The sequence below is a fragment of the Zootoca vivipara genome, chromosome 4, assembly GCF_963506605.1.
Source record: "Zootoca vivipara chromosome 4, rZooViv1.1, whole genome shotgun sequence".
In the NCBI taxonomy this organism is placed as follows: domain Eukaryota; kingdom Metazoa; phylum Chordata; class Lepidosauria; order Squamata; family Lacertidae; genus Zootoca; species Zootoca vivipara.
This window is the reverse complement of record NC_083279.1, coordinates 89059143-89073340: the sequence shown is the minus strand read 5'-3', so window position 1 is coordinate 89073340 and position 14198 is coordinate 89059143. Positions and strand designations below refer to the sequence as shown.

The window sequence follows — 14198 nt, the reverse complement described above, 5'->3', positions numbered from 1 at the left end:
ATTCTGCTCACACTGTAGAAATCAGGAACTTAATGAAACCAGCTCCAGGTTAACTGTTTATTCCATAAATTTATAAAAAGGTCTGAAGGGATGAGACCTTTAACAAATGTTCTTCATCAACAAAAATTAACACACACATCCATGCAGGGGGGGAAACCACTAGGAAAAGAAGTTGGTTTTTGCTTTTTTAAAAAAGAACCTTAAGGGTTTTTTAGGTGTTCCAGACACCTACTTTTCCCAGTTTCCCTATACAAATGAAATTCACGGCCGCAATATGGAAAAACTGATTTAACTTAACCACTGTTGTATATGCATCTTTTTAATCGTCATGCTATAATTTAAAGCAAGTAGCTGCATTATTACACAGAACCAATTCTTTTCAAGGCAATACAATTAAAGAGCACAGGCTGCTGAAGTGGTGACTTGGCTGAATAACATTTCAAGCACTGAGGAAATCTTAACACAGTGTGGACCACAATATGAACATATGTTGATGCTGAACCAGGATGCATGTACAGCTTTGGAATTCTAAAACTAAAAGTCGTGGTCCAGTCTCCAGCTTGCCAACTAATCCTATATGTTGAAAGGGCTCAGGGTTGATTGTTGCAGCAGCTGACAAAACTGACAGCTGTATTAGGTCGTGAACATTGAGCTCGGCCCTATACACTGCCAGTAAGCAGTAAGTACTCACAACAGAACACAGCCTTAAGCAAATAAAAGGTTGCATAACTCTGCCCTGCAATAGGGAGGAATAAACAAAGAATTTCCTCAGCCCTTTTTCTGGTGTTAAAAACCGGGACTTGCCAGGGGGAGAGAACCAATGAGCAACAGCTGTGCTGAGAAGGTGGCAAAGGGCATCTTCTACAGGTGTCTGTGGCTGTTGGTTCCAACTGCTGCTGCTCACACCCACAACACTTCCATGAGCACCAGCCTAAACTGTCTGGGGAAGATCCAGTACAACAAGCAAAACAACCATTGTGCTACTGAAAAGCCTAGAACTACACCCAATCTGGAATGCAACTTTTTTGTGGTTATGCGTAAAATTAAGTTACATTAAAACAGCAAAGTCGCCACTTCACCAGGGGCAAAAACTGGCCTCTTCTCGGATTTCAAGCTTGCGCCGCAATTTCTTGCTGCTCTTTTGGTTTTACTTTGGATACTGGGAGTTCCAAGCCTGCCCATAACATGGGCTCAGCTTTCCTCATCGTGAGCTCAATCTTTGTAGCCGTCATATTTACGTAGCTCCTTTTCACATCAATCACCTGGAAGAAGACGTACATTTCAGTTTACGACTTGACTTCATGCCTGATTAACACCACAGAATTGAGTTTCTTCAACTCACTGCTATAAAGTAACTGTTTTTAAAAAACAAACAAGCAACCCCCCTCCCCAAAATAATGTAACTATTGGTAAGGGAAAATTTAAACATAGTCCTGTGTAACATAGGACTAGAAAAATGAGCCTAAGTATAAGGTCTCATGAATACAGTGAAACAAGTAATTGCTGCCCCATTGACACATGTTCCAAGATACAAGTTGCCTCCTATGCTGAACACACTGACCGTTTTGCTCACAGATTACGATGCTCTCGAGGAAAGAGTGAATTGTTTAAGGGCTGACATTTACTTGAGAGCATTTTATTCTAAACCAGATACTAATTCAGTCAAAACTGAAAAGCAGAAAGTTATGTTCAGGAAACTAAGCATTACTCATCACAATCCAGGATTTTTATTTATTTTTACACAAAAGTGGACTATTCTAAATGCCTCAGGTTTGCAATAAATCAGAATACAAAAGGAACAAGGAAAGTGTATATTTTATGATTTGTATCTTTAATTGCATTTCAGGCAGTCTATTGAATGAGAGGTATTCTGTAGTAGTATCTACTTATCCAACTAAGTTATAATCAGAAGTTAAAAGGTAAAGGGACCCCTGACCATTAGGTCCAGTCGTGACCGACTCTGGGGTTGCGCGCTCATCTCGCGTTATTGGCCGAGGGAGCCGGCGTATAGCTTCCAGGTCATGAGGCCAGCATAACAAAGCCGCTTCTGGCAAACCAGAATAGCACACGGAAACGCCGTTTACCTTCCCGCTGTAGCGGTTCCTATTTATCTACTTGCATTTTGACGTGCTTTCGAACTGCTAGGTTGGCAGGAGCTGGGACCAAGCAACGGGAGCTCACCCCGTCACAGGGATTTGAACCGCCGACCTTCTGATCAGCAAGCCCTAGGCTCAGTGGTTTAACCACAGCGCCACCTGGGTCCCTCTTAATCAGAAGTTAGTCATGTCCATTAATTTCAATGGACATGAGCAGGACAAATGCAGGATATACATATCTTGTAGTACTTATCTTGTCACTTAATTGTGATTTCGAACCTGCCTGAAGTTTACTTGAATGCAAATATGTATGTACTTACACCCCATAGATTCAGATTCTGATTAAATTCCTTATCACCTTCAAAGACGATATGGATATTTAACTGGAAAAGAAGGAAAGGTTTATGCAGTAGCAGTAGTAGCTAAACATGCAGTATTTATTTCAGCTTGCAAAGCTAGAAAGCAGAGGGGGTTTTCCCCAGGTGGGAGTACCATTCATTCATTCACTCACTCATTCCATAAAATTTTTACATTGCTTGATTGTGAAAAAGATAGAACAGTACAAAAGATAAAACAGTAAAATCAAGAAATATTTACAACCCTGCTTTAAAACATGGTAAAGTGCTAAAACAGATTAAAGTTACCTAAATTTTCTAGGCAACTGAGTAGGCTCGTCTAAACAGGAATGTTTTTAGCAGGCACCGAGAAGACTACAGTGAAGTTTCAAAATGCAGGTGCCGCCACACTAAACAATCAATTTGAATTTGGAGTTAAAACAGTAACAAATACAGATCAATTAGGGTAACTCACCACCGTGCTATTTGCTTCTACGTGACTAAGCTCAGGAATGGAATTCTTGGCATAAATAGAAATTGTCACTTCACCTCCAGTTTGATGCCAATCGTGCCTGCATGGAACCACTTTTTTCTCCTGTAGGCGATTAGAGTTAAAATAACAAATCATGGTTGCAACCCATTTGCAAATGCTTTCATTGCTACTTATCTTTTTTCCAAAGTACATTGGGCTCTATGGACGCATAGCCTAAGACTCTTTCCATACCGATTCTTTACAATCCCTTCAATGTCATTTTTATTGCCCCTCCGTAAATGTTCTATGGCTGAAGCCAGAAGCTCAATTTAACAGGATGGAAAGGGAGTCCATGTTTCAGCATTTGTCATATAGTACAGTATATAGCCTAGGTAGAAGAAAACAAAAACAGAGAAACCCACAGAACCACCTTTTTCCAGAGGTGTTTAACGTATCTGTTATGGTTCTATCTGGTTAGTTGCTCCACTAAACTTTGTGCAATCTGCAAAAGTCAAAATATTGTCAGGTAATATCTCACTGCTTTCAAGTCGTTGTTGTAAGGTACAAGTTGATTGACCAATGATGAAAAAAAAAATATTCAAAGTTTCACACACACAAGTCGGTCTATCCAAGCAGGTGTATTATGTTTAGCAACACAGGTAAGAATAGTAGGCTATTAATAACACAGCCCTTGCTACTTACAGCATCCTTCTTAATCCATGCATGTATTCCTGCCGCACAACCCTCTTGAGACAAGAAAGTATTGAAGTCTGATGTTTTCCTCTTGCAGCAACTCCAGTATTTCATCCTGTGTATTAAGATGTAAAGACATCATATAAACAACTGCAACAAAACTAATCTCAAGTTTCATTATGTCTAGCTAGCGGATGATTAACCGAGAATTCAAGGAAGACACATAATACTAACCCTTCATGGAATATAGGGACACCTGCGTGGTATGTACATGTTTCTTCCATGCTGTGTGGTCCTTCAAATGTCTAAGGGAAATATTAACAGATACATAATGTTTTACTAGTCACTGCATTAGATTATTGCTCCACAGCTTCCACCCAACCACTGAGGTAGCCGCTTACAGTGCAATCCCAACCACATCTACTCAAAAAGTCTATACAATTCAATGGAGCTTACTCCCAGGTAGGTAAAGTTAGGACTGCAGTTGCATCACGCAGCTCAGTTTCCTCCGGCTGACTAGTCCAATCAGTGCCAAAGCATTTGTTTGGGGGTCTAGTAGAAACCTGTAACATTGCCCCCCCCCCCATGACCCATAACATGAGCCATTCCATCCATGCAACCTTACGAGTCATGAAAGAGGTTTCACCTTTAATTCTAAAATTACGCTTTTTACATTTCTGAAACTACACTATGGCACATCACAAAATTCTCATGGAAGTGTAACATAGAAGCTTTATAACTGTAAAAGAAATGAGTCACAGCTCACTTTCTTGGCAGTGAAAAAACACATGCCCATACAAATATCCCTCACCTGTACTCAAGAATTACAATACTGGTGTGTGCCGAGGGACATTATGCAATATTGGGTAATGTGATCTGTACTGAAGTGACAACTTACTGATTGATTTTATTTATAAAGATATTTTTATACCGCTAGACATAAATCAAAGGAGTTAACAACATACATAAAAAGGTAAAGGGACCCCTGACCATTAGGTCCAGTCATGACTGACTCTGGGGTTGCGTGCTCATCTCGCATTATTGGCCGAGGGAGCCGGCGTATAGCTTCCAGGTCATGTGGCCAGCATGACAAAGCCGCTTCTGGCAAACCAGAGCAGCACATGGATACGCCATTTACCTTCCCGCTGTAGCGGTTCCTATTTATCTACTTGCATTTTGACGTGCTTTCGAACTGCTAGGTTGGCAGGAGCTGGGACCAAGCAACGGGAGCTCACCCCGTCACAGGGATTCGAACCGCCGACCTTCTGATCAGCAAGCCCTAGGCTCAGTGGTTTAACCACAGCGCCACCTGGGTCCCAACAACATACATACATATGTACAACAAATCTAAAATCCAAGACCACCTAATTCCCTGCATAAGCTTGGCAGCAAAGAAAAGTTTTCAGCAACTTACAAAAAGATGGGGAACTAAGGGGGTTTGAAATGTGGCACATTTACATAACATTGAGATATTTACCTTTTTACAGCCTGAATTTTTACATGGAGTCCCAATCTTTATCTCATCACTATCATCCTCTGTAAAACAGGAATAGTTTGCTTTATAAGTCTTAAGAATTCACTTTTCTTCTAAAGAAATGAGCAGAACTCAAGCATAAAGGTGTATACAAATGACATTTATCTTTCAGCTACCGTCTGCTACACAATCAGATAGGATACTTCCATGTTCAGTGCTCTGAACTCCAAGGAGGGGTTCAATAATAATAGCAATAGATTCACTGAAACTATCTAGCACTGAGCTACAGCACACTCATTTAGGTAAAAAACATGGAACCCTATCAAGCTATATACCTTTTTTTATTTCGTTGCCCGACGACAGCTTTAGCTTCTCTAATGCTTGCTTCAAGGAAGCAGATACTTTCAGCTGCAAGCAACTCATCGGCTCATCTGGGCTAAAGAAAGCAGAGGGAAGAAGTTGTGTTACTTTTTAACGTGACAAAAACAATTCACTTCAAAATACTTATGAAGTCTTCTAGAACACTGGTATTTTACAGGTGCATTAGGACAGATAAATAAGCTGCAGCCTGACCCAAGGTAGTTTGCACCAGCGGCACCAGCATGAACACGTAAGTGGTGTATAAATAAATGGGAAAATGGGGGTTATGATTTGGATCTGACTAAAGGTGCACCCAGGGACTGAAAAGGTTGAAAAGCACTTTTCTGGAGAGAACTTTCATATGAACACAGTAAGCTACCTTATTAGCAGCTCCCTCTGGCCCCTCAAGCCCAATACTGTCTAGCCTGAAAAGGAGTGGCTCTCCAACACCTTTCACACTCTTGCCTCCAGGTCCTTTAACTAGAGATGCCTGGGATAGAATGGGAACTTCCATTATGAAAAGCTTGTGCTTATTTGGTAAGCTATAGTTGTTCTCTTTCCATTTCCCATGACTTTCATCCGTACAAACTCTAAAAACAGCAAACCAATTTCAGTCCCAGAGAAGAGGAGTAAGCCAAGAACCAGCAAGGATGCTCAGGCTCTGGATGAGGAGAAATGGCTCTGCTCTCCTATACATCGTTTAAAGAAGCTTTGCCATCTGACTCAAGAGTTTCATCACTACTGGATACATATTATTCCCCCAAGAGACAATAAGCGCTTCTTTCCTTTGCTTGGTATTTGGTCACAGAAACAAGGCATCCTCTGACTGCATCCTGAAGCTGCTCAACTACAAAATATACAAATAAAGCAGGTTTTAACATTACATATCCACTCCCAAAAGGCTGGAAAACGGGGCATATATATGTAAGATAGATAGATATTTGGCACAAGTGCCCGCTCTCAGGACAATACCTAGGCCTCTGTATTGCTTCCACAGGCTTTGGTGCCTGAATTATGTGTTCTTGAAATTTAGGTTTCAGGTCAGCTAACTCCTTTCGCTCAGAGGTAGTTTTAACTTCAGGTTTGACAGGTTCAGGGGGCTTCTCACTATTATGTAAGCCCTTTGTACAGCCCTGTTGTAGAAAGAACAACAACAATAATAATGTTATTATTTATACCCCGCCCATCTGGCTGGATTTCCCCAGCCTCTCTGGGCAGCTTACAGCACATAAAATCATGTATGCATACTAGTACAGTACCTAATGTCGACTGTATATTCAGCTCTAACCATGCAATTTCTTAAGCTAGTTCTGCCATTTGAGCACTTAATATTTAGAAGTAAATACTAGGGTTAAGTACAGACATTCAGATCAACTTTCTCCCATCAGTTTCTCAAATGCAGCAACCTACGGTCTTTTAAGTTATTACTGGCAGGCCTGTGTAGGGGGCGGTGCAGACAGGTACAGTGGTACCTCGCAAGACGAATGCCTCGAGCAACAAAAAACTCGCAAGACGACAGCGTTTTGCATTGCGCGAGGCGTCTCGCAAAATGAAGTTTTATATGGCCGTGCTTCGCAAGACGATTCCCCCCCCTAAAGCCACAGCGCCAACTACTGGATATATAGTGGAAATACAGTGGTGCCTCTCAAGACAACGTTTTCGCAATACAACACGACTCGCAGAACGAATTAATTTCATCTTGCGAGGTATCACTGTACACTCGCCCCAAGCCTCAGAGGGCTAAGCTGGCCGGGGGACCTGCCGGACCTACGCTATCATGCCAGGAACAAGACTCCTTCCCCGTGCCTCAGACAAGCTCAGCACAGCCCTGCACACACGCATGGTTTTAAAGGTCTTCCATACTTATTAGAATCATACAAAGTAATAGCAGATTCAGTTATTCCACTGTCAATCATTATCTAGCCCAAACAGTAGCATTCATGTGTAAGAGGGAAGCAGCAGGATCAGGGAAACGCAACAAAATATTTGGCAAAAAGTCAAAGAGCCTAGCGAGGACTAAGCATGCACGGTGACTTTGGAACAGAATGTCAGGAGAGAGATGAAATGAGTAACCTGGAAAATGGCATGGCTGGCACACACACACTGCACACACTACAACTTTTGGTGCAGGTCCCACTTTTATAATCAAAATGTCAAGAAATATTTGAAACACCTGCGGAAAAGACACACACTTTCTTCACTTGAAGGCTGCTGATTTGAACACTCCATGTCAGTGCCAAACAGTTGTACAACACCTACAGGTGAAGCTACAAGCAAATGTAGGTTTTTGGAACCTGATTTTTCTAAGTGTGTCTAGGCAACCTGTGGTCCTAATGTTGTTGACTACAGTCTAAGCTAAAATACGAGCCAGAGTCTAGCAACCACATGTTGCTCATGCCTGTTCTAAGGGATTCCCACCCACTCAAATGAGCAACTTTCAGTTTTTCCATTTGTAGTAAAATACAACCAATACAAATTATTAATACATACTGCAATGCTTAAGAAGTCAGAAAAGTCTGTGGTCCTTCTTTTACAGCATGACCAGCCCTGTAAGATACAAGCCATGTGAAACATAAATTTACCATCTTAATATCAAAAAACACCTAGGGAGAAAAAAGTGAATGTTTCCCCAATGTGAGATAATAAAGCTACACGAAAAGGCCAATGTTATTTTTAGATAAAGCGATAATCATCACTTTGTTAAAAAGCAATAAAAACTCACTGAACATTCCAACACTGGTATCCAACAATATGCAATAACAAGTTTCACCAACATACTTTGGGAGTGATGTACTGTAGCACAAGGTTCAATAGAGAACTGGAACATGTTTAACACAATGCATTCAAGTGACCACTGCTGCCTGGAACAGCATGTTTCTATAATAACTAAAGGGGGCAAATCTTTTATTTCAGGAAGAAGTGGGCATTCCACCAAACTCAAGCAGATTGATACATCAAAGGCCATGAAAGAAATTGAAATATTGCCATGAGCATGATTTAGCAGAAGTTTTGGAAGGCTTTTAAACAATTATGTTTGTACACCTACTTTAAGAGCATCATGAAAGACTGGTACTCCTGGGTGATAGGTACAGGACTCTAAAAGGAGGAGAGAAAAAAGAAGGATTAGCAGAGGACAGCAGTGATACCATCCCTAAAACTACAGGTTATATTTAGCAAAGTAAGTTAATCAGTCTTGTGATTGCTGTCAATATTTTCATATTCATCATGTGGCAGCACACTGAACACTTTTTCAGTTGGAAACAGAGCACAGAATTCAGGAAACATAAGCAGTTGTTACAAAATACTCCCTTTGGGCGTTCATGTGCTTTCCTGGATAGCATGTTATCTATAAAATCCAGAAATGAATTGAGGCATAAAATTATATATACATTTTAATAAGTAGACATACGTAGCCTAAACTATTAGGTGGATTTGTAGTTGGGTTGAATGACCAAATCCAAAGAGAGCTCACTAATGGTTCCTCACCATCCTCGAAAAAAGGGACAAGTGGAGCATCTTTATAAATTAATTGGATTAAGGAATTGAGGATATGCTCAATTCTGCAGATGACACCAAAATGGGGGTAGGAGATGGGTGGATAGGTAGCCAATACTGCTGAGTACTGAACTGGATTCAATATGACCTTAACAGAGTGGAGAACTGGGCTCAAACTAACAAAATGAATTTCAAGGGACAAATACAAGGTTTTACACTTAGGCCAAAAGAACCAGCAACACAAATAGCAGACCACAATATGAACATGAATCAACAATGTGAAGCTACAGGGGAAAATGCTAATGCTAGTCTAGGCTGCCACAACAGAAAGATAGTGTCAAGGGAAGTAATTGTACCACTCTATTCTGCCTTGGTCAGACCACACCCGGAATACTGTGTCCAGTTCTGGACACCACAATTTAAGGAGGATACTGACAATCTGGAATGTGTGTAGAAGAGGGCAACCGAGATGATCGAGGGTCTGGAAACCAAGCTTTATGAGGAATGGCTGAGGGAGTTAGGTATGATTACCTTATTAAGAAGGAGATCGGATAGCCATCTTCAAATATCTAAAGGGCTGTCACATAGAAGATGGAGCAACTTTGTTTTCTCCTACTCTGGAAGATAGGACCTGAACCAATGGCTTCAATTTATAAGAATGGAGATTCCAACTAAACATCAGAAAGAACTTTCTGAAGGTAAGAGCCTTTAGATAGTGGAAGGACTCCTCCAGGAGGTGGTGGACACTCCATCACTAGAGGGTTTTAAGGAGAGAAAAAATTCCATCTGCCATGGATGCTTCAGTTGAGAGCCCTGCACTGAAGGAGGTTGGACTAGATGAGACCCCCAGGATCCCTTCCAACTCTATAATTATATGATTCTATGACCCAGCTCCACTGGCACTGCCTATATCACATACAATCGAAACATGAATACCATTCAAGAAAGAGGTCAAGGCTAGGATTCAGAAAAGAAAATCAAGTACAGTAGTGTGTTTTGAGCTTGTATTTCTTTAAGCACTCTACTTGTAACTGATGGTGATTTCAAAGCAGAAGAGCATTTAAAAGATGAGATCCTACCAGGTGTGCCCAAATCATTTGACATGCCTAAAGTACGTCTTTGGATTCCAGTGTAAGTGTTTGCAATGGACTCAAGTACCGCTTCTTAAGCGTGCAAACAAGTTTCAAGGAGCTACATGATTCTTTTCCAGAACAAGTAACCAAATAAATATAGGGCAGTTTTGAAACCCACAATTTATATATAAAGTTCCACAATCCAACACCAAAATACTTGCCTGAAATGTCTCTAGGCAAAGCATACTTTGTGGAGTGGGGAAAAAGAGGAAATGGACTGTCTCTCTCTTTCTTCACTACACCACCCCCTTGTACCCTGGAAGTATTTGCATCCTGAAAAGTAGGATGTAAGTAATTATAAATAAGAACTTGTGCCCACTATCCAGGCAGTAGTAGTTCAGGTACAGTTCAGGTGATGCACAGCAAGCACTTACTCCTCAACAGGAAACACAATACAGCATCTCAACTTCACATGAGTGATATCATCAGCTCAGCTTCAAAAGTAAGGCACCTTAAAAATTAAGTTTCAATTCCAGCAAAACACCTGACACATCCAGACCTTTCCCCATCCAAGATGTAGATCACTTCAGAAGCAGTCTGCTGATACAATTAAAAATCTTCCAGAGTCTAACTTCAGCGTACAGTATCTTTCTTCCTAAGCTTGCCAGTCAAACAAAAGTACTACCTGTAACAGAACCGTTTTACTAATGACAGTATATTCCTATGATGCCCTTCTCACCAGCCAGACCACAATGTAATACCAGCTTAGTGGGTACAGATCTGCTGTCTTAGCAGCAGGACCAGATGAGTTACTAAATGCCAGAAAACAAGTGAAAAATGGGCATGATTTGCTTTCTAGAACTCAACTAAATTGTGAAGCCATTCTGACAACAGAATCCCCATGCTTAGTAGAATATATTAATTCAGAAGTCAAAATGCCAGTTCTATTCCATACTTGTTCCAAATAAGAATCATTAACTTGCTTACAGTTCTATCATACGTAGCACAGACCCAGTTGCTTCCAAGTTCAAGACGTCTTATCCTGCTATGATAAACAGTATGCCCAGTGCAATCAAACCTCAAAGCATTAAATATAATATAAAAGAAATCAAGCTACTTTTTTTTTACAATACTGAACATGCTACTGACATTCTTAGTCCTAACACTGAGCTCTTTGAAGTGTTACCGACCAGTATCTACCGTACATTAGAACATCTGAATTACTATGTGTGTACCAGTCTAGATGGAAAAAATAAGCGAACTGCAGGTGCCACACATGTAATTATCCTAATGACTACAGTAACAGGAGTCTCAAAGGTGCTGAGAACTGCAAAGATGAAATGTTCGGATTTCTTCACAATGGGACCACCTTCATATCCACACTCAACTCTTCCTTCTTCTGCTCTTTTCAGTAATGCCAGATCACTTATGGCAGGCGTAGGTAACCTTTCACCTACCAGTTGTTGCTGAACAATAACTCCCATTAGCCCCAGCAAGCATGGCCATTGCCAGGGATAATGGGAGTTTTAGTGCAGCAACATCTTGAGGGCCAAAGGTTCCCTACACCTGATTTACACAGCTCCACCCTGCTTCAAAACCACTCCTTACATGAAGTCATTAGTTTCAACTTCTCAGTCCTCATCCCCAACTAAAGCCCATATGAGTACAGTAATTGCATTTACTTGCAGTCACCCTGTTATTTGTCCATTCCTTCCTCTCTACTAGTTTATTATCCTTGCCCCTTTCTTACTTCATTGTTCCTACCCCCTAGACCAGGCATCCCCAAACTTTGGCCCTCCAGATGTTTTGTATTACAATTCCCATCTTCCCCGACCACTGGTCCTGTTAGCTAGGGATCATGGGAGTTGTAGGCCAAAACATCTGGAGGGCTGCAGTGTGGGGATGCCTGCCCTAGACTAAATTTACAGTTTACAGTAAGCTTGTCATGGTAAGATCATAGAATCAGATTTGGAGGCTGGGTGGGTTGTAAGCCCTCTGGCACATCTACCTCCCTGCTCAATTCAAGAAGTATAGAGTATTGTATGTGTTTTGTTATGTTAGCATAACGCCATATTATGATACTACCTCTCAGGGTCGTATGCTGGAAGTTTCCTGGGTGAAATCATAGATCTGTTATTTTTAAAACACTTGAACGGCACTCGCCCACTTGCACCCCAGGACTCTGCATTCTGCATGGGCATTTGTATCACATGTGCTACGAAGGCTCATCTCCTAAGACAACTTAATGTTGTTTTGTAACTCAAGACCAGTATCAGTGCATGGGAACAAAACATGATGTTCCCAAAACAAGCACAAAACATTATCCATGCCAGGAGAGGACAAAAAAACTGATGCAGGGTCTTCTCTATTGTTGACTTAAAGCCCTCAGAAACTATCCTGTTCCCACAGAAGTATTTGGACCATGTTGCTGATAAGCAGCACAGGGCATCTGCTGTATCTTAGTTCAACCTACATGATATGGGAGAGGAGGAACATGTTATTCTAATACAATTTAATGTCAATTGTGTGTCTAACAAATATTTCCTCTATATGTCTTTTACACACACATTTGTTACATTTATAACCACCATGCTATGGGGAGAGAAAAGTGTGCAAGTGGTACATAAACAAACACACTTTCCAAGTAGCCCTATCACTCACTATATTAGGGAAAAAATCCAAGAGATGCAATACTGGAATACATTGCCCAACCTGCTGCCCTTCAGACCCTGCTGGGCTCCCAACTCCTTATCAGTTCCAGCCAGCATGGCCAATGACCAAGGAAGTTGGAGGGCCACAAGTTCCCCACCCCTGCATTACTTCATTCACATCTCAGTCTTCCTCCACAGAGTTGGCATAAATAGCTCAACACTCTTTTATACTCACAACAATCTTGTGAAGTAGCTGCAGTGATGAACTTCATGGCTGAAAAAATAGGATTTGAATCTGGGTCTCCTTGGTTCTAATCCATATGTGTGTGTACACACACGTATTTATGTGACTGGTCCATAGCTCAGTGGTAGAGCACCAGCTTTGGACAGTATAGAATAGGGGGATGAGGACATGCATATGTGCATGAGGCTGCTCTAACCACTATACCACACTCCCTTGCATGGCCTCAGGCCAGTCACTCCTCTCTCCCTCTCTCTCAGCCTGGCCCACCTCACAGGGTTGTTGTAAGTATGAAATCAAGAAGGGGGGGGAGATCTGTGTAGCCTCGAACCTTGAGTTCCTTAGAGAAAAGAGAATACTGTATATAACATAATACAACACACACACACACATATACAGCATACAACGGGGTGAAGACACACGTTATGTGGAGGGAGAGAGGGAGAGAGAGCAAGACTGCTCTAACCACTACACCACACTCCTCTGCATGACCTTAGGCCAGTCACTCCCCTCCCCTCCCCTCTCTCAGCCTGGCCCACCTCACGGGGTTGTTGTGAGGATGAAATGAAGAGGGGGGAGCTCTGCGTAGGACGTGTGTAGGAGAGAAAGTGAGACTGCTCTAACCACTACGCCACACTCCCTCGCATGGCCTTCTTGGGCCAGCCACTCTCTCTCCACCCCCCTCTGTCAGCCTGGCCTACCTCACGGGGTGGTTGTGAGGGCGCAGTCGAGAGGAGAAAAGCTAAGATACCATTATAGTAGAAGAATATCATATTATTTCTCACCGCCCACGTTGGCCTCGGGGTCGAAGCGCTGCCCGCAGCCCCGGTTGTAGCACAGCAGAGCCATGGCCGAGAAGCGATGAGGAAGGAGCCGGCGGTAGCGAGCGAAGAGGGAACCGAGGAGAAGCCGTCGCTTAGCTGACGGGAAGGAAGAGGCTCTCTCGCGCTCTTTCCGGAAAAAGCCGGGCGGAAGCTTCGGCGCAGGAGGGGGCCCCTTCGCGAAACTTCGGAGGAGGGAATGCTCAGGGCGCACGCGCAGGGCGCTTCGGCCGGCGCGAGGGAAGGTAGACGGGGAGGGGGGGGCGGAACGGCGGCGCGGGAAATGCACATGCGCAGTGCGGGGTGAGGTGGGCGATGTGTTTGTGAGAGAGGGAGCAGTGTGGGGGCGGGGCTTAAGTGTTGCGTGAGCGTCGGAGGGCGGAGTCGTTGGAACGGCAGTGATTGGATGGCGGGACTTTTTTATTTATTTAACGGGGGCAGGTTCAACGCTGCAGCGTCTTGCTCCGGGAAATAGACGCTGCGGCGC

General features: G+C 42.5%; 1 protein-coding gene across 1 annotated transcript; it reads right to left on the bottom strand.

The window, feature by feature from the left end:
• Positions 1 to 192: 192 nt before the first annotated feature.
• CHORDC1 (cysteine and histidine rich domain containing 1) lies at positions 193 to 13897 on the bottom strand. The gene is made up of 11 exons (XM_035114944.2): positions 13676 to 13897; positions 8477 to 8526; positions 7921 to 7977; positions 6403 to 6563; positions 5406 to 5506; positions 5074 to 5132; positions 3831 to 3901; positions 3606 to 3711; positions 2907 to 3026; positions 2417 to 2479; positions 193 to 1262 (listed from the first exon to the last, which is right to left on the bottom strand). Exons 1-11 carry the CDS (start codon positions 13737 to 13739, stop codon positions 1110 to 1112), a joined length of 1005 nt encoding a protein of 334 aa, XP_034970835.1. The 5' UTR covers positions 13740 to 13897; the 3' UTR covers positions 193 to 1109.
• Positions 13898 to 14198: the final 301 nt, after the last annotated feature.